Consider the following 19,488-nt stretch of genomic DNA (forward strand, 5'->3'; position numbering starts at 1 on the left):
ATGTGGTGCTTTCTTATGCCTTGTTGATACCAATACGGAATAACTAATTGCGAAATGATGTCGGCTGATATTTTTGAGATTGTTGGATAGTTCGAAAAGCTTTTGCTTGGCAAGCTGCTCTTGTAGTGATGTGAATTCTTCAATTGGGTGACATAATGGTTGCTGTTGACCCTTTCCAATAGGGGTTGTAATCGTGATGGCTCATTAACTGCAGGTGGTATGATGAAGCCGGAGTAGGGCGTCCAGATGGTACTCGTTGTAATGTGGTGTCCTTGAATAGTTAGGAGGTTAAAAGTGCAATTGGGTGAGACAGGAAGGATACCAGAACCCTCGATGACTACATGTACAGTTTCGGTCCCACATACTGCGGTCATTCGCATTGATGTTTTAACGGCGCAGACCCAGTGATTCTTATATCTCATTTGAAGCCACATTGCGTCGGTTTTCAACTCCGTGAACTCCGTCCGGGTGACTTTCATTAGAAAATAAACTGACTACGCACGACTGTAATTCAAACCCTTGTTGTAAATTGCCTGTATTACAGGGCATAAAAACGGCATACATGAATTTTATTTTTCTGTATTCATAGAAAAATATTAATCCCGATGTAAACTAACTGCAAGTAATGGTGTCAAGTTATTGAGGGAGAACATGTTGTTGATTACAACTGGCACAGGAATTACGTTGAATAGGTCGAAGTGTTCTTGATTGACCAGCAGCGGTTTAGTAGTGAAGATTGCATATCCTTTATTTAAAATTCTCCTTACAGTCATAATTTTATACAACGCTAGTAAATTTCCTTGCTCTACAGGCAGTTGAAGATCTGCTTGTAAATGAGATTTTATTTTAGTAATCTCTGCTTCTAATTGTTGTGGTGACAATAATAGGCGATTGATCCTTCCCTGATGGGTGTCAGTTAGCACATCGATTAATGACGATTCTATCTTCTGTAGACTAAACGCCATCAACGTCATCTGGATGGACAGTGATATATGAAAGTGAACATTTTCGCCTGGTATGCCTCTTCATCATTGCCTTTAACCTTAGTTAAGATTTCGTTGATGCGATGTTCTATCTGATCGAATTTTTCCTTTGTCGCAACCTGGTCCTGCTTTATGATGTTAATCGTTGCGTCGAGCACTGATGTTTGATTTTTTAGAAGTTTCAGCAAATAGGAGCCCAATACAATAAATAATGAATGGGCAATATTACCCACTAAGTCTATTGCCCCTCTCTCGTCCTTATCGTCCTTGTGATAAGAGGTGACTGTCTAGCAACAAATCTTTCTTTATATGTTCGAATTGGGTGATCAACGGGATACAGACGGATTTCCACTGAAATTCTTGGCACAAGTGTTGTATGGCAAATGATCCATTCGTAAGTGCAGCGAGTTCCTTCCGTAAAGGATTCATATCGTAGTATATGATGAGATTCCATTCCGTTGTTACTAATTTTATCGAACCGACACCTTCAAACTGTATTCCACGATTGTTGTCAAATTTTGTAACGCTGACCTAACTTCCGAACGCAAATGGCAAAATTATTAATGTCGTCAGCACAGCACAGATTCCAGGACTAGATGAAATCCGCTACCTTTTTTAGGGACTGCTTGTTCTTCTGACTCGGAAATCTCTTGAGCCTTGTTAGCGCTGGTGGGTCAAGGAGCTAGTTTATGAATTGGTCGTTTCCAAACTCCAGTTGCTGTTTGAACGCCGCCCGGACGTTTCCAGTGTCGCCCTTGTATGTCCTTATGATTCTTGCGAGAGGCCATTGATGAACTGGAGTATTATCTTCCTTGATAATCACCATCGTGCCAGGTTCAACGTTCAGTGATTGCTCTTTCCGTGAACTTTTTTCCAAAATTCATGGTCGGATGGGTTACCAACTTCCATCGTATTAATAGACTTGTCTTAAGTGGAGCGGCTCTGATGTCGATTTGAGGTGTTAATGGCTCACCAATCAGAAAATATCAGGGAGTTAAAGCAGCCAGGTCATTCGGATCGGAGGATATTGGTGATATCGGTCTTGAATTTAGGATTGCCTCAATTTCCACCATAACTGTTTCCAGCTCTTCATAGGTGAGTGTTGAAGGTGCTACGGTCTTCAGTAACGTATCCGTAAGGGACCACAATAATTAACCTCTGAATTGAAAAATGGGCGAGCTGGTTGTACTCTGGTGTGAGGCAGATTTCCCATCATTTGTTCATTGATAGTAATGTTTGTGGAAGTTACCATCATGGATCATTCGCATTAGGAGTTTAGTCAATGGATCATTGTAGACAATCAACATCTGATGTTTAGCATCATAGGACAAATTTGAAGCACTCAGCCGACCTCCTTCTCGGATTATTCCCTTCTGAGCCAGAAAGGGAGCGACGCAGATCAAAACACTAGATTTCATAACTCCTCCGTGTTTGCTTAGTTGCTTCAATTCTTCCTTGCTTCCAGTTCCAGTGGTGTAAGTGATAGTTGAGTTGGTTTTGGGTGATCAGGACGTTTGGTATGATTGATGAATCGAAGTGAATAACCAATTATGTGTTGTTACGTCCTAAAGGAGTTTCTATGATTAACCTTATATGCAAGGCCCTCTGCTTCAAGTCCTGTTGCTACTACCGCCACTTGTTGTTTTTCTTCTGTGTGTGGACTGCCCATTGTAGAAAGATCCTTCGAAAATGGAACTGGCCATATACGCTCAATTCCGTGCAAGAAAAAAAGTCCAAAAAACCACAAGTTGCATGATGCTAAATTCCATAGGGACAGCCCTCCAGATACAATATCTGCTGGATTATCGGTTGATCTTACATGCCTCCAGTAAGTGGTAACTCCTGAATTTTTGCCACTCTGTTGGCAACAAAGGTTCGAAACGATGATGACGAGGAACTATCTAACTATTAGTCCAGAAGAACGTTGGTTTGTCCTCGTAATTTAAGTCCCTTTTAATTGTGGCTGTTAGTTGTGCACTTAACACCGTAACACATAATTCGAATCGTGGTACTGTCTGTTTTTTAAGTGGCGCTACTGGAGATTTTGCACAAAACAATCTAACTATGACTTTCCCGTCAGGGATGGTGGAGCGAATGTAAACTGTGGTCCCGTATGCATTTTCGGAAGCGTCAATGAATGAATGAATTTGGATCATTTTTGGCTTCTCTCGGCCAAAAATATGTCGTGGGAACTGTAAATCCCTTAGTATATTCAAATCACTTCGAAACGTTGTCCAAGTTGTTTGTAATTCATCAGCAAGTGGTTCGTCTCAAGATATATTTAGTTGCCATAATTGCTGTACAAATATTTTTGCTGTGATAACGACCGGAGATAGTATCCCTAGAGGATCAAATATTCGCGTCAAGTCCGAATTAACTGTCCTTTTTGTTATTGTTCCAGCGATCTTCAAATTGGTCTTGACACAAAATTGATTAGTCTTTAGCACCCATGTCAACCCTAGAGCCTTTACTGATTTTGAAGTTTCGTTGTCAAGATCAAGATTTACTGTTTGATCCTCGGGTGGGATACTGTTAAGTAATCGCGAATGGTTCGCACACCACTTCTGCAACTTGAACCCAGCTGATCCTAGAACCGTGTATAATTGGCGTTGTATTTCCATAGCCGTTAGTATGGAATCAGATCCCGTCAAGCAGTCGTCTACATAAAAATTGGCTCGAAGAGCTTCCGCCGCGAGCGGAAATTTTGCAGCATTAGCCTTACCTAGTTGCTCTAAGCATTTAGTAGCCAAATACGGTGCGGCTCGAGTGCTGTATGGTAGTATTTTAACGGCTGATTAGAGTCACCCCTCCAAATGATGAGTTGGTACATTCTATCGTCTAGATGTATTACAATGTCTATATACTTTTTGTAGTGAACATAAATGTCGGTAGTAGGAGTAGTAGGAAGCGAAGAAGGATAGTGAACAATTCACTTTGAATGGTCGGTCCAATGCACATAATGTTATTCAGCGAAGTTCCAGTTGTTTTCGTCGGGGCATCCAACACTACACGGCGTTTAGTAGTGAGCTCTTGAATGTATTCGTCATCCTCATTAAAAACTCCATACGTTACATGGGTTGTTTCCTCCTGGTTGATTTTACCAGCAAGCACCCAACCAAGGCAGTATTTTGAAGCGTTGGTAAGTTGTCGGCTAGCTTAATATGGCCTACTGATAACAGCTGGTGGTAGAATTCTGCTCCTAGCAGCACATCGATTCTTTGTGGGCGATTGAAATCCGGATCGACCAGCGGTAAGTCTTCAGTTATACTCCACGAAGAAATGTCTAATAATTTAGGTGGTTGCATGGACACAATATAAGACAATATGAAGGCTTTAAATCGAGAAGTTGGTTATTCGTGACTGAAGTTTTATGTTTATGCGATGGTGGACCTCCATTTTGCCTTTGCCAAAAGCCTTCAATGCATAGGGTTGACCGTGATAATGAAATTCCTAGATTTTTTGCAAGCCTCTCAGTCACAAAATTGACCTGGGTGCCAGAGTCCAGGATTGCTCTGCATTCCACCGTTTGCCCATTATTAGCCATAATTTCGATTAGCAAAATGTAACCTTGATGGTTCAGGTAATTTAAGACCTGATTTTAGACAATTAACATACAACTTATGTTTTTGAACAAATTGTAGTCGTTTTACTGCCAACATTTGTAGAAACTGTTTACACATTATACACTTGTAATCGCCTTTTTGGTTTGGCACCACTGAAGACAATGACTTTGCCTTTGCTTGCTTGACTTTCTGATCGGCTGATTCAAGAGACTGAAAGCGATTTTCCAAAAACTTCAAAAATGACCCAATGATTTGGATTTCTTTCGGGTTTATTAATGACTGTTCATAGTCCATCCACTGGATCTTTGACGATCCAGTTTTTTATTAATAATTGTAGAAGTACAGGGTCCCAAGTGGAAGTGTTTACTCCTAAATTCTCAAGCGCTAATAAATTTTCGCGCGTTATATCGTGGAAGGTTTCACTGTTGCAGCTGATGTACTATCAGCCGATAGATTCGGCTGGCCTATTATTTTTTGAATTAAGACTGATGATTTCACTCTCCTGTTGTTGTATATGTCTTGCATTATTTTCCAGGCTGTAACATAATTGTCCTCCGTTAGTGACAAATGCCTGGCTAGGTCCTCTGCCTCTCCAGACACACTTGTTTTCAGATACCACATCTTTTGTACGGTCGGCAATTGTTGATTGTGGATCATCTGTGAAAACAGATCAAAGAACTGTCGCCATTTTAGTTAATCGCCATCGAATTGCAACAGCCACTTGTCGCCCCCTTCAACGGAACTCCCGAGTTTCAATTTTTTTTGCTTTTAGAGAATGCCACCTTCATGTCTGCTCAAATTCAACCAAAACACTACTTTGTTGCAGTTGGCTGTGTTGTGAAAATTTAGAGCGCAATGAGCAAATAAAGTGAAATTATAAGTAAGGGAGAGTTAGTGTTGTGTTCAAGTTTGAAAACCACATGAAAATTTCGCATTATCAGCAATTAATTTAGAAAAAGTTACCACATATAGTCTTTCCACTTTTAATTTAAAAACCAAATAACACTTTCGTCCGTGAATGCTTGAATTGAAATTATTTTCGCATCACCAGGGAGTAATTTAGAAAAATCGGTACTTACACATCTCCCCGTTTCTAAATTTCAAAACCAAGTTCCATTAAGTTCGATATCATCCCAATTGTTCAGGGTTCATATTGTTTGTAATTTTATAAAGAATCATACTTCCAAATTTAATAATGATTGGTTCATTATTTTTTTAATTAGAACTTTCGCAAGTGTGAATTTTATTTTGAGAAAAACGGATTTAAAAAGAATATGTCGGAAAATCTTCCTCCGGATATGAAGATATAATATTTTTGAATCTTAACTACGAACAAAATACAGTTACAATAAATACAAATGCACCCACATAAAGGACTGACACCAAGTATTTATGAATACATTATTTAGCCAACGCTACAAGATTTCGTAAGGACATAATTGCTCGACTCTGTGGAATAGCTAAGTTAACGAAAGTCGATTCTGAAAACCTCTTAATGTGGTTCCCCCATAAATTTTTATGCCCGAGAAAAATATTTAAGAAAGTACGCTGCGAAAGATCCTTTTTTCCAGCCTTTGTTCCGTTCACAAACGGGGTCGGCTTGTCGTGATCGGTTTCGTCGCTTGTCTCTGTCAAATGCCCCATCTGGATGCAATCTCGAGGCTTTTAAATACTCATCCAGCTTATCAAGCCACCGTTGTTTTGGCCAGCCTTTTGGTCGTTTACCATTGACTTCGATGTTCAGACTAATCTCGGCAAATAAATTCTTGTAAGCCCGAATTGCGTGACCATACCATCGAAAACGCTTGTCTCGCAATCTTTCCACGATCGCTGCAACCCCATATCGATCACGGATATCACCACTTAGGATATGATCAAAACGTGTCACGCCGCTCCTCCAACGCACATTACCACAAGACGCCGTTCCTTGTCTTTTAGTTGGCCAACACTCAGAATCATAGATAGCGACAGAACGAACGACATTGTGGAAAATTTTAGATTTGAGACGTTCGTTGATACGTCGATCACAAAGAACACCAGTTGTGTAACGCCACTCCATCCAGGTTGCTTTAATATCAGTTTTTCATTGGCTGATAGCATTGACCAGAGGTATTTAAATCGCTCAGACAGTGATTGCGCCTGTTTCATGGGGTTCGGTCGTCAAAAATTTAGTTTTATTCAAATTCAATCTGAGACCGTATTGCATGAGGCGATCAATCCATTTCTGGACAAGTTGCTCGACATCATTTTTGCTATTTGATGCTAGGAAAATATCATCTGCATAAAGCAGTGTATAGAGCGCTGAACGTTGGATGTCCCGTGTGACGGTGTACATAAGTAGAATAAAGAGGAGTGGTTAGAGGGCGCTACTTTGAAGAACACCAACAAAGACACGAAGCGGTTACAATGATACACCCCCCACTTTTGGGATCATGGTAGAGCAATTGAACCCAGCGCACGAGTTCTTCTGGCACTAAGTGTTGTCGTAGAGCGTACCAGATGAGTTCGTGTGACACACGATCAAACGCTTTGAGTCGACATCCCCAGTTACTAAGCTTCTCCTGACTACTGAATTCATGGAGTGCCTTACAGGTGGAGTATTTGTGTTACTCATTTGACTAGTCCGGTAATTTGATGACTCCAGCCCGAGCTCAAGTGAAACCTCTTGGAATATTTGTTGCCTAGTTGGTAGGGCAACTCGATTATTTTTCACTATCACCCGGTATTGATTGACAACGTCCTGTTTCGGAACATGACTTAGTTCCGGAAAGCGGGTTGTGAACACGTCATGGAGTCGGTGTCTGTACCCTGATGGATTCCGTTCCAAATCCGTGACCCGGTAATAGGCGCGGAAGATAAATTCGTTAAGTTGGTTCGTCCAAACCATACTGTGGTGCGGCAGGAACCGCAGCATTCGAAATTTATTTCGAATGTTGCGAATGCGGACAAGTAGATGGCGCGGAACTCTCCACTCGTTTTAGAACTCGCCACGGGAGTGGAGGATTAGCGGTGAGAAAGCGCCGTTGGGTGGGACAGAAAAGACCGCATGGAAATAAGCCGGTCTCTTCTGTCTCAACCACCAAGGAGGTTGGAAGTTGGCGGCATAGTAGTAGATATAGTGATAACAGTGAATTGTACCAATTTATATATAATATATATTATATTTCATTATTTCAATTAAAGTGATTTTGCATTTCAAAATTTCGCCACCTTTACCACAGTAATTTCTCGTGGAATTCGTCAAATTGCTAACGTTCAAAGTAGATTCTTGATCTCCAGCATTTCCAATTCGTGCATTTGTTGGTTACTTTAGCTACGGTTTTTCTTTAAATCCTTCTACATAATATACTGAAGAATACATTCCCATATCTTTATCAGAAAGGAAGTATATGTTGCAAAACAGAAAGATGTGTAAATTAACTCTAAAATACGACGCCTAGGTCTCCCGTCCCTGGTGATTGACGGCATATTCGCCAAAACATCTAAGGGCGAGGAGCTGCTCTGATGTTGTTGAACGACCCTTAACCGTGTCCCTGGGGTCCCATCAAAAGAATTTGAATTATTTTCTCCAATTTTGTTCCCACGAGTGTTGGGGAGGCAGTCAACCCTGCAACAGAGCCCCAATGTTGCAATGCCCCATGGTTACCTCCAAAGGTAGGGAAGGTATTTGGAGGGCAGCCGCTGAAATACAGTGTAACGTCACTGTAATTCATCCGATAGGCGCGTCGATCCCTTCGCCCCGGATTACGGATTTGTTAAGGAGGTTTACTCCCCCTGAAAGGGAAGAATCGGTAAGGGAGGACGAACTCAAAGGGAAACGTTCTGCTTGTCCGCGGCTACTTATTTACAAGATTAACTTGCGATATTCGTAGCTGGCCCGGTGGGTATGTCATTATCCGCAACCCATGACACGCGCCTGGTCGCATGCAGCTCTGCGTTTGCAACTCAGGTGAGTATAAACCTGGTACTCCAGGTATATATATATATATATAGTTAAAAGCCAAGCCTTCCCCTTGTCCTGTGGGAAAGTCTCCTCGCTCGGCGACAAGAGGATCTCAAGGCAGCGATCTTCGTATTCCAGCAGTAGTTTGGCCTCTTGCCGTGGTGCAAACGTCGTCGTGGCATCGTAGGGTCGCATGCTTCGGTTACACGCTGAGACAGCTGTGTGACCCTTTCCACCGCTGTTCCATCCGGATCATAGGCTCCCTCCAATGCGGCCAGGAATGTCTCCTCGTCGAAAGCTCCGATAGACCAGCCAACCGCCTGAGCCTTTCCACCTCCAGAGCGTCGTTGACTGCTTTCCCGGTTCCCAATGCGGAGGAAGATGGCCTGGTGGTCACTGTGGGTGTAGTGCTCACTCACTTTTCAAGCCATCTCCCTCACCAGTGAAGTGCTAACAAATGTCAGGTCAACGAACCCGACCCTCTTCCTCGAAAGGTGGGCACGCATCCAACGTTGGCCAGCACGATGTCCAGCTCCGCAAATGACTCCAACACAATTTGACCTCTGGTGTTCGTCGATCGGCTTCCCCACTCCTGGGCCCACGCGTTGAAATCGCCCGCAATGATTTTAGGGCTGCGGTCTCTAGCGTCCAACACCAGACTGTCTAACATCTCCTCATATTGTGCTAAGGTTGCACTAGGAGGAGCGTAGCAGCTGTAAATATGGGCACCGTTGACCTTTGCCCTTATAAAACCGGCTGCCGGGGGGCCATGACTTCCTGAATGGCCTGTCTTCCGCACGCCCAGATTGCGGCGTTGCCAGACGCATCCACCGCCCAAGTGGCACCGCCGTGGTTTCTGTACGGCTCGTAAATAACCGCGGCATCCATATTCGACTCTCGAATGGTTTGCGAAAGCAGGTCCTGAGCTGCCTCACAGTGATTGAGATTGATTTGTATCAATCTCATTTGTCTGCGCGGTTCAGCTCCCTCCTATATACCGGACATCTGCTGCTTCTCGCAACATGCCGGTCGTCTACGCCCTCTTTCCCACTACATAACATACACCGTGGATCTCCGGTGCAATCTTTGATGAGGTGGCCCTCTTCCCCACACTTCCTGCAACTCCTCGACCTATCATCCGGACTAGTGCATGCCGCCGCAAAATGGCCGAAATCGAGGCATTTGAAGCATCTCTTTAGAGATATTTGCTCCCTGAGCCTGCACACGACCCAACCTACTCTACCTTGCCCGCGGTAATTAACTTAATAGCTGATTCCGCCAGCAAACTAATAATAGCGGTCTGTGTGCCGCCATATGCCTTCTTCATCCTTTTTATGGCACTCTGGTCTATATCGCTAAGGTTGAACTGTTGCTTTAGCGCACCACAGATGTCCTCCCGTGAAGTGACCTCATCTAGGTCCTTGCATTCAACCACTATCTCCTGTTTCCGAGCTCTCACCTCAGCTTCCTCTCCTAGTACACTTTCCACCTTCCCGCGGAAGTTATCGACCGACTTGTCGGCGGATCTACTTAACTCCAGCATCAGATCCCCTCTTTGTGTTCGCCTGATACAGCTTACACTATCCCCCAAATCCTTCAATTCCGAGTCTGACTTCACCTTTCGGAGTCTGTCGGCATAGGACATATTTCCCTTCTTGGAAGTAATTATTATTCCCGGGCGGAGCTTCTTTTTGTCCTTTTTCCTCTTGTTGCTCACCTTAGTCCATTGTTCGGGCCTCCGGGCGTTGGTTTCTTCTACTTTTGTAGGTGTTATGGCTGCAATCGCGAGATTATTATTTATTTTCTTCGAGTACCTTGAGGTACGACAATTTAATGCCTCTTATCAAGGCTCGAATATTTTGGTGGATATTCCGCCTTTCCTTGATGAACTCGCACAGTTCATTTATTCGTTCCCCGAGTGTAACGAACGCCATTCCGGTATGTTCCCGTTTGCTTTCACGCCTTGCACCACAAGGAATGATGTCGATGAAGGGACTATTCATGTTTCTTTCAGAGTCCCGCGACGAATCTCGACTACCAAAAGGAACCATTGTTCTCGGTGGTGATCTCCCAAGCTTCGAACTCCTCCAAAAAGGATCCGGTGTGGATCTAATTTCCACTCCACCATTATCTCTTGTAGCATTAGATGCCACAGTAGCCAAGTTTCCCACTACTGAGGCACTGCGGTCGTTGGATATCGACGGCCGGAAGCCCGTTTGCTCACTCCCAAAAACCGCCGGCATTGGGTTTCCGAAGCCCTGCACCGTAAAAAAACTACTTTTCTCCTCTTCCATATTTGGTTTAATTTCTGGGTGTCCTTCCCATAGCCATTTTTTATCCACGGGTGGGCGTTTACTTCCCACCTACCCGGCCTGCGCATAAGCATGCCCATACACGCACATCTCCGGATGCGTGCATGTGCATGCCCATGACACATTCGCCGAGCATTCCCTTATCCGCACGAAGGGACGCGCCTGATGGGAGATTTGGCAACTCCGCACAGGTATATATATACATATACATATGTTTAAAAAAGCCCACGGACCCTCTTCCCGCCCAACCGGACCGAGGGGCGATCAATCTATGGATGGGCTGAAGGCATCATCCAAAGGCCCGCATCACAGCAATGATGCGTTTTAACGCAAAGTGTGTGCGACCATGCGAAAATGTATTACTACATCCCGATTGTCGCAAACACTTCAGCTAATGAGGTTCTACACTATAGAGACATGGATCTTATATCGAAGACAGTGCGGATCAAGACTGAAACCCATTAGGTCAGATTGTTACCGGACAGGACTCTTCGGACTATAGCACAGGTTGCAAGGATAACCGCTTTTTGCATCTCCATGTATAGTCCAGCCCTAAGATCGAGCGTTTTCAGCTCGCTAACTTGCCAGGACATGTCATGTGCTAACGCAGGGCTGGTCAGAACCACATCCAACTGGGCAAATACTTCTGATGAGCACTGTCCCCTTGCGTTAGTCTCTTTGCTGCCCCACTCGACAGCTCACGCATTAAAGTCACCGGCTATCACCTTTGGACTTCGTCCCCTTGCGTCGTGAACAAGATCGTCCAGCAGGTCTTCAAACTCAGACAGTGTGAGGCTCGGTGGGGCAGAACAGATATTAGAATATACCGCTTATTTTTGCCCACACGAAGCCTCTAGCCGCCTGAACCATGCTATATTGTATGGCTTGACGAACGCACGCCCATATCGCCGCTCCACTAGTCGAATCTGTGACCCATACACCACCGTCAAAATTTCTGTACGGTTCACTAATGATAGCAATCTCCATCGCGGATTCGTAAGTGGTCTGCTGGAGCAAATTTTGTGCGACCCTGCAATGATTAAGTTTTATTTGTATTAACCTCATTTTTTCACTGCAGTTAACGCCTTCCTAAATTCTGGGCATTTACCGCTTCCGGCAATATGCCGGTTATCCCTTCCCTCCTTTCCTTCGCACAAAATGCATTTGGGGTCTCTATTGCACTCCTTGACAATATGTCCTTTTTCCCCACATCTTCGAAATCGATCGGACCGATCGATGCGCTAGTGCATGCATTCGGCAAGTGTCCAAACATTAAGCATTTGAAGCACCTTTTTAAAGAGATCTGTTCCCTTAGTCGGTAAACAACCCATCCAATCCGAACCTTCCTCACGGCCAACAACTTCTGCGCTGACTCCACTGGCAGTCGCATTGTGACCGTTTGAGTACCGCCATAAGCTTTTCTTAGGCTCACAATAGATTCTTTCCTGAATTGCTGCAACTTGAATTGTTCCTTCAAGGCAGTGCAGATCTCTTCTCTGGATATTACTTATCGAGATCCTTGCACTGTATATAGACCTCATGTTTTTGGGAACGAACCGCGACACTCTCCCCAGTATCTCGGCATATGCTAGATGTCCTCTGCTGGAGATTACAATTGCCTCCGGGCGAATTCGCACCTTTGGTTTCTAATTTCTTTTTTTATTCACGACCTTAGTTTTCTCTTTCGGTTTCGGTTCACTAGCCGACTTTCCTACTTTTGGTACTTTGGGCCCTTTTGAACTTTCAGTTCCGTTTGTTGGGCTGGTCAAGACCCCTTTTTTTCTTTTTTGGGGCCTGTTGATTCCCCAAAGCTATCCTCCCTTTTGTCTCGAACTCTTTTACTTGAGCGAAGGTCGATGACTTTGCCTTTGGGGTTCACTTGGGTCACCTGTGACACTGTTGAGGCTAGAATGTCCGGCTTTTACTTAGGCTTTCTTATTTCTTCCTGTGACCTATTGTAAAGCACCTTGATGGCTCTCACCATGTTTTTAATGGCTTGGTGCACGTTGTGCTTGTCTTTGATGAATTCGGACAGCTCAAATATTTTAGTCCCAAGCTGCATAAAAGGTAGTTTTTCTGGGTCAGGGCGAGTCCTGCCCAGATTACTCCTTTTACTAACTCCTTCACCTTTTTCAGTTGCTGAGCTCCCATGAGCCTTCTCCTTTGCCGGCTTTGATATTGGAGGAGATCGTAAAATAGATGGGCTTCTCCTGAATGGATCAATTTGCTGCTGCTGGAATACCTCTTGACCAAATCCGATGGGTGTCGAAAATGCCTTTTTTGGCCAGCTATCTCCTTTTATCTATCAGTTCTTGAAAACCTCCTTCTTCAAATCTAAAACACTTGTAGTATTAGATGCAACGGTGGCCAAGTTGTCCACCACCGATGCACTGCGGTCGAGAGATATCGACGGCCGGGAGCCCGCTTGCTCACTCCCAAAAGCCGCCGTTACTGGGGTTCCGAGCCCCTGCACCGTAACTTCAATCCTTCTCAATTCATCCATGTTGGATTTATTTTCAGGGTGTCCTTCCCATGGCCATTTTGGTCCACGCACCAGAGATGAGCAAACACTAGCCCATGCACAGCCAGAAAAGGACAGTGCATGAACACATACTTACAGATCAATGGGTACGCCCCAATCCGTCAACTGGGGTCGCGCCTGATGGGAGATCTGGCCACTCCTCACAGGTCCGTCTGTCCGTCTGTCTGTGTGCCACACCCGATTTATTCGGAAACGGCTTGTTCCATTGTCACGAAAATTGGTGAGAGTATGTAATCTGGTGTTCCCTTTACATGAAGTAAGTGGCGCCATTTTGTGTTAAATTTAAGGGGGAGCTCCTCATACATGTGAAGGGAGGGTGCAAAATTATTTTTCACAGAATGTGCCCATCTGGGGTATCAAAGGAAAGGGCTCAATTAGTACTTTTGACCCCGGGTGAAACGTAGTGGAGTGGGGGCTTAAAATATGACCACCAAAAAGTGTAACAGGTCTCGTTCTCAGAACCTATCCAACCAAAAAATTTAAAAAAAATCACAGTGGTGCATCTCTACGAAATCTAGGCCTCAAAATATATTCGGTTCCGATATCTGCACAAATAAACTTGATACTAATATATTTCTACATTCTACAATTTTGCCAGGCAACCCTCCTTAAGTTCATCCCAGAAATATAAAATTTGGTATTGGTGTAGGGAATGACATAATGCATAATGCACACACACGGTTAAGTTTGAAGAAAATCTCACTGTTATTAACAAAGTGATAGGGGGTGAAACTGCCATTTTTGTGAATTTCATGCATTCTACAACCTGTATGACGTCATCATCACGTATCAATTCATCAATACCATAACGAAATGAGTTCTTATGAATGGGGTTGTAAAGAATTATTTTGTTTTAGTTTTTAGTCATTTGTATATGACTATCAATTACTCCAACCAGACATGTGTGTAGTATATATAATGTAGTGTGTAGTATATGCGTGCTAATGACGTTTGCGGGTAGTGTCTAATTCAGATAGATATATTTGTACATTAAACCAGCCGTATTAATATGCGTACTATATATGTACATATGTATGCTTTTGTGCACGAAGTAAATCGGAAATATGGCTACGAGTTTATATAAGTGCATATAAGTGTACAGTATTCGGAAATAGGTAGTTTGTTTGTTTAGAGTGAATATAATATCTATGCGTGTAATATGTGCGTATGTTTTGTAGTTTGGAAAAATATGAAGGAATAGGCTGGATTTGTAGCAACATACGGCTAGAAAAATTTGCGTTAAAATTTCTTACATAAGATGAACACAAAATCTTTATACCCGAAGTGCGAGCTTCCGGTATTCCGACTTGTTTTTTGTTGATATGATGGTAATATCTTGGGTCTATGCATTTTTTTTATGAGCTTTGTAGATATCTTCATGATCGCGATGTTATGTTCTCAGGTAGCGAATACATGTATAAAGGAATTTCTTCTGGAGGTAATTATCATTTGCGAGGCTGCATTATACCAGCATAGTAAGTCTATTTAATATTGATTTAATGTCATAAGTTTGGGTCGCTAGTACACTTGTCTTGATTTGCTTAAGAAAATATTTTACAATAGTTTACTATTTGTGTCCTTAGAATACCATCGAAATCCTGAACAATGTTATCGAAACATTACGACAGATCTATGTGGCAATCTCCAGTTTATAGGCGGATTAAAAATATCTCATCACCGAATTCAAGCTTGTTAAAACTAAATTTGGACAGTGTTTGACTGTCCATTTTAGTGATAATAACAATTTTGTTTTCTTACCCCCTTGCTTCTCCGAAAGGATTCGTAACCAGAACCAGATCGATAAGCTGGACGCCATACAGGAAAATTATTTCGTTTTCGAAGGAGTGGATGTGCAGTAACACAATTATTTCAAAATAATAATTATTCAGCTTATGCATTGTATTTTAATGTAATATTCAAAATATCGTATAATATTGTGAAATAGTTTTCTAAGATAAGAATTTTTGTATCTGAAATTTCTACGTTATACTGTGAAATAAATTTCTAGAGTCATTGTTAATATCAACCAGTATTACCACATCTATCGAGAAAGATATATAAATGAATGTACACACCGATACCCCCATAATGACATCCAATAATACTTGACACTCCCCTAAATCATACCCGAAAGCTCCCAGTAAGAAAGAGACGGCGCGAGCGAGATAGCATGAAAGCTTAAAAGCTTTATCATACTACCTTACTCTAACACACAGAACCTGTTGGGAGAGTATGCCACTTACTACTAACCCCGTTCAACAGAAGGGGTAATAACCAAAGTTGATCCAATAGATATTTAATCGACTCCGTGAATACGGATTATCCATCAATGTCGATAAATGCAGCTTCGAAACATCTTCTGCCGAATATTTAGGATATTTGGTGAGCGAAAATGGCATCAAGCCCCTTCCAGGACGAGTGGAAACCATTTTGAATTTCGGAAAACCGTCAACAATTGCCGATCTGCGACGATTTCTAGGAGCTGTTAATTTCTATAGAAAATCGTTTCAGAATGCAGCCGAAATTCAAGCGAGTATCTCATTGGTGCAAGGAAACGGGATAAACGCAAAATCGAATGGAATCCACGAGCAGATGTCTCATTTGAAAAGTGCAAACGGCAAATTGCCAACGCTGCGTTACTATGACATCCCATTGAGAATGCACCATTGGCCATCAAATCAGACGCATCGGACACGGCTATGGGAGCAGTTCTCGAACAGTGGAACAACGATGTTTGGGAACCGTTCGGTTTCTTTTCGAAGAAGTTCTCCGATACACAACGTAGGTACAGCACTTACGATCGAGAACTCCAAGCAATCTACAGTGCAGTCAAGTTTTTTCGCTACATGGTCGAAGGTCGTCCGTTATTAATCAAAACCGATCATAAGCCGATAACGTTTGCCTTCCAACAGAAAGCCGATAAAGCTAGTCCACGGCAATTAAGGCAACTGGACTATATCGGCCAATTCTCGACCAATATCATATACGTCACTGGCGAGGAAAACGTTACAGCAGACGCCTTGTCCCGAATTAGTACTATTACATTGCCGGTTGCCATAACGAACGAAGAATTAGCTACAGCGCAACGAAACGATGAGGAACTCCAACATCTACTGCGTTCTGAAACGACCTTGGATTTGCAAAAGTTGCGAGTTCACGACAAGGATACAATGTTGTACTGCGACGTGTCAACTTTCCAAATACGGCCGTATATCCCAATACTTCTCAGGAGGAGAATATTTGAGATTACTCACCGACTATCTCATCCAAGCGGACGCGTCACGAAGAAGCTGATTTGCCGAAAATATGTCTGGCCTAGTATGTCCAAGGACATTCTCGAGTGGGCACGAACATGTCTAGCGTGTCAACGAAGTAAGATTGGACGACATGCAAAACCATCGCATGGCCAAATCGATATGCCGGACACGAGATTCAGTCACGTACATATCGATATTGTCGGGCCGCTAACGCAATCACAAGGTCACTCGTATGTATTGACTATGATCGAGAGATTTACGAGATGGCCTGAAGCGGTTCCGATACGATCAATTACGGCAGATGTTATCGCAGACGCATTCTACACCAACTGGATTTCACGATTTGGAGCACCTACTATATTAACATCGGACCAAGGATCCCAGTTCGAATCCTTGATCTTCCAGTCGCTGACGCACTTAGTGGGTTGCAAAAAGATTCGAACCACTGCATACCATCCTGCTTCTAACGGATTGATTGAGCGATGGCACCGATCGATGAGAGCAGCTATTGTGTGCCACAACAACCGTGAATGGGTCGAAGTGTTGCCAACGGTTTTGCTCGGTCTTCGTACAAGCGTTAAGGAGGATATTGGCGCAACAGCTGCTGAGCTAGTCTATGGGACAACGATTCGCATTCCTGGAGAGTTCTTTCTTGACAAGGAAATGCCTCCCGATCCGAAATTTTTCGTTGAGAAATTTCGTCACCATATGACGCAAGTTCGTGCAACGCCAATCTCTCGACATGATAGAAGGAAGGTGTTCGTCCACAAGGATCTTTCTACATGCTCACATGCGTTCGTGCGGATTGATCGAGTGAAGAAGCCGCTAGAGCATCCGTACGAAGGACCATATAAGGTGTTAGAAAGACTTTCCGACAACGTTTTCAAAATCGAAATTCAGGGCAAAGCAACAAATATCAGCGTCGAGCGACTAAAACCTGCCTATTTCGAAGTAACATCTGATCCAACGGAAGCAGCCCAACGACCAATAAGTTTGGCTCCCAAAACGTATGTAGGACCAAGAGCGAAACCAGCGAATGAGAGGCGAGTAATATTCGATACGTAGTTTTCCAACCGTTAACCGTCAAAACTATTCAGGAGGGAGCAGTGTAGCGACATGGTAATGACATGACAGCACCGACATGGCAACGCCTTTCAACAGCTGATATGCTCAACAAAGTAACGTCACTATATGGATCGGCAAGGATATAAATTCGACGTCATCCGACTCTTTTACACACTCTTTCTCTCGACCTTCTCGGTGCTTGTTGAATAAATGGATAGAACCTTAAAAACATACTTTTTCATGTTTCTACAGGAGAGCGCCAGCGGCGTCATCTCTTCGCTTGCATTAACAACATTCGAAATAAGTGTTTGCTTTACCACAGTAATATAGGTTATGATATAATAATTCTATCAGGCTTGGTGAAAATGTTATTACCACAAAAGTTAAAGTAGTTCGAAATGTCTTTTATGTAAATTTACTGTAACTTAAAACGCTGAGCGTTAATATCTCACTAAAGGGAGTAATCAAATGCAATAGTTCTGTACTCAGCTGTTCTTACACGCTGAAATTCCACGAAAATGGAGTTTCTTTTGTAATTCGCCCTCAGTAAGGGTTTAATTTGATATTTTTTTCTTTAATTTTCTTAGCAGTGTATCCAGCAGGCTATACATTATATTCTTGTAAAACAAAATACATACAATACTATTCAGCCCTTATCTGTACACTTACGTTTATTACCAAACTTAAGAGGAACCTATTGGGAGAGTATGCCACTTACTACTAACCCCGTTCAACAGAAGGGGTAATAACCAAAGTTGATCCAATATTCTTGAGAATTGTACTGGATTTTGATGATCTTTACGGTTCACTTAACTAGACGCAATGAGCTCAATGAGATAAGCAATAAAGACAGTTCAATTGATTTCATGACACTTCTTTCCTAATTAGAATAGATCCTCCTGATCTAAGTAATCGGGGGGGGGGGGGGGAGCGAACTGAAAATGTGGAAGCATGTGGAGGTTCAGATAAACTTATAGATGTATTATAGTTTCTTACGGGGCTCCTCCAACTCAATTTACACTATGCATAAAGCAATGCGAGACTGCTATAGATAAAGTTATTTTGAGAATTTATTCAGCATTGATGTGATTCTAGGTCAAATCCTGGAGGAACGAAGAATGTATGACATGTGGACATTGAAAATACCTACCGACACCTGTATTACTTTGAATACCAAAACTGTAAGTAGAAAATCCTTCATTAAGCTCATTTTCATTTTTGTTTTATTAATCCAATTATAGGAGAGGGGGCCCTCGTTGTCTTATCATTATTTCGTTTCCCTCTGCCGTTCCTTAAGTTTCCGAAAGTCGATCTCCGCCCGCCGCCGAGTTATTTGTACACGTCCTCCGAATCCATACCGTCAATTCGGATGTTATTTTGGCTGTATCCTTCGTTGTCAGTGCGTTTTCCCCGAACAATTATTCTTATGCGACATTTCTCCAAACCCAGCTGCATGCCGATATCCCTGCTGAACTGGATGGTAATGTCCAGCAAGGGGCGAAGTTGGTTCTCGTCTTTGGCATACAATTTTATGTCGTCAATATACATTAAATGGCTTAATGTACATTTCGACAATATGTCATGCTTGACTTGGAACCCGTATTTGCTTTCATGCAAAAGATGGGATAGTGGATTCAAAGCCAAACAACACCAGTCTTTGTAGATGGTAAGAAGACAAGTAATTGATCGACATTTGGAAGGGAAAGGCACCCTGTTCCTTGGGGATGAGAAAAGTTACCCCCTTGGTAAACAATTTTGGAATTAATTCAGGAACGGCAATCATCTGATTAAATTGATTTGCCAATATCCTGTGAGTGCTGTTG

At 42.9% G+C, this 19,488-nt stretch overlaps 1 protein-coding gene across 6 annotated transcripts in view; it reads left to right on the plus strand.

Annotated features, from left to right (window-relative positions):
- The window catches only part of LOC119655082, a 122,669-nt gene that overhangs the window by 3,435 nt on the left and 99,746 nt on the right, over positions 1–19,488 (plus strand). For 5 of the 6 annotated variants that reach the window (XM_038060791.1, XM_038060809.1, XM_038060782.1 and 2 more), the window contains one exon: positions 18,761–18,846. The exons of the other annotated variant lie outside the window; for it this stretch is intronic. In XM_038060791.1, coding sequence (XP_037916719.1) covers positions 18,761–18,846 — 86 coding nt within the window. The remainder of the gene's footprint in view (positions 1–18,760; positions 18,847–19,488) is intronic. 6 annotated transcript variants of the gene reach the window in all.

This window comes from Hermetia illucens, chromosome 1, assembly GCF_905115235.1.
Source record: "Hermetia illucens chromosome 1, iHerIll2.2.curated.20191125, whole genome shotgun sequence".
Lineage (NCBI taxonomy): Eukaryota > Metazoa > Arthropoda > Insecta > Diptera > Stratiomyidae > Hermetia > Hermetia illucens.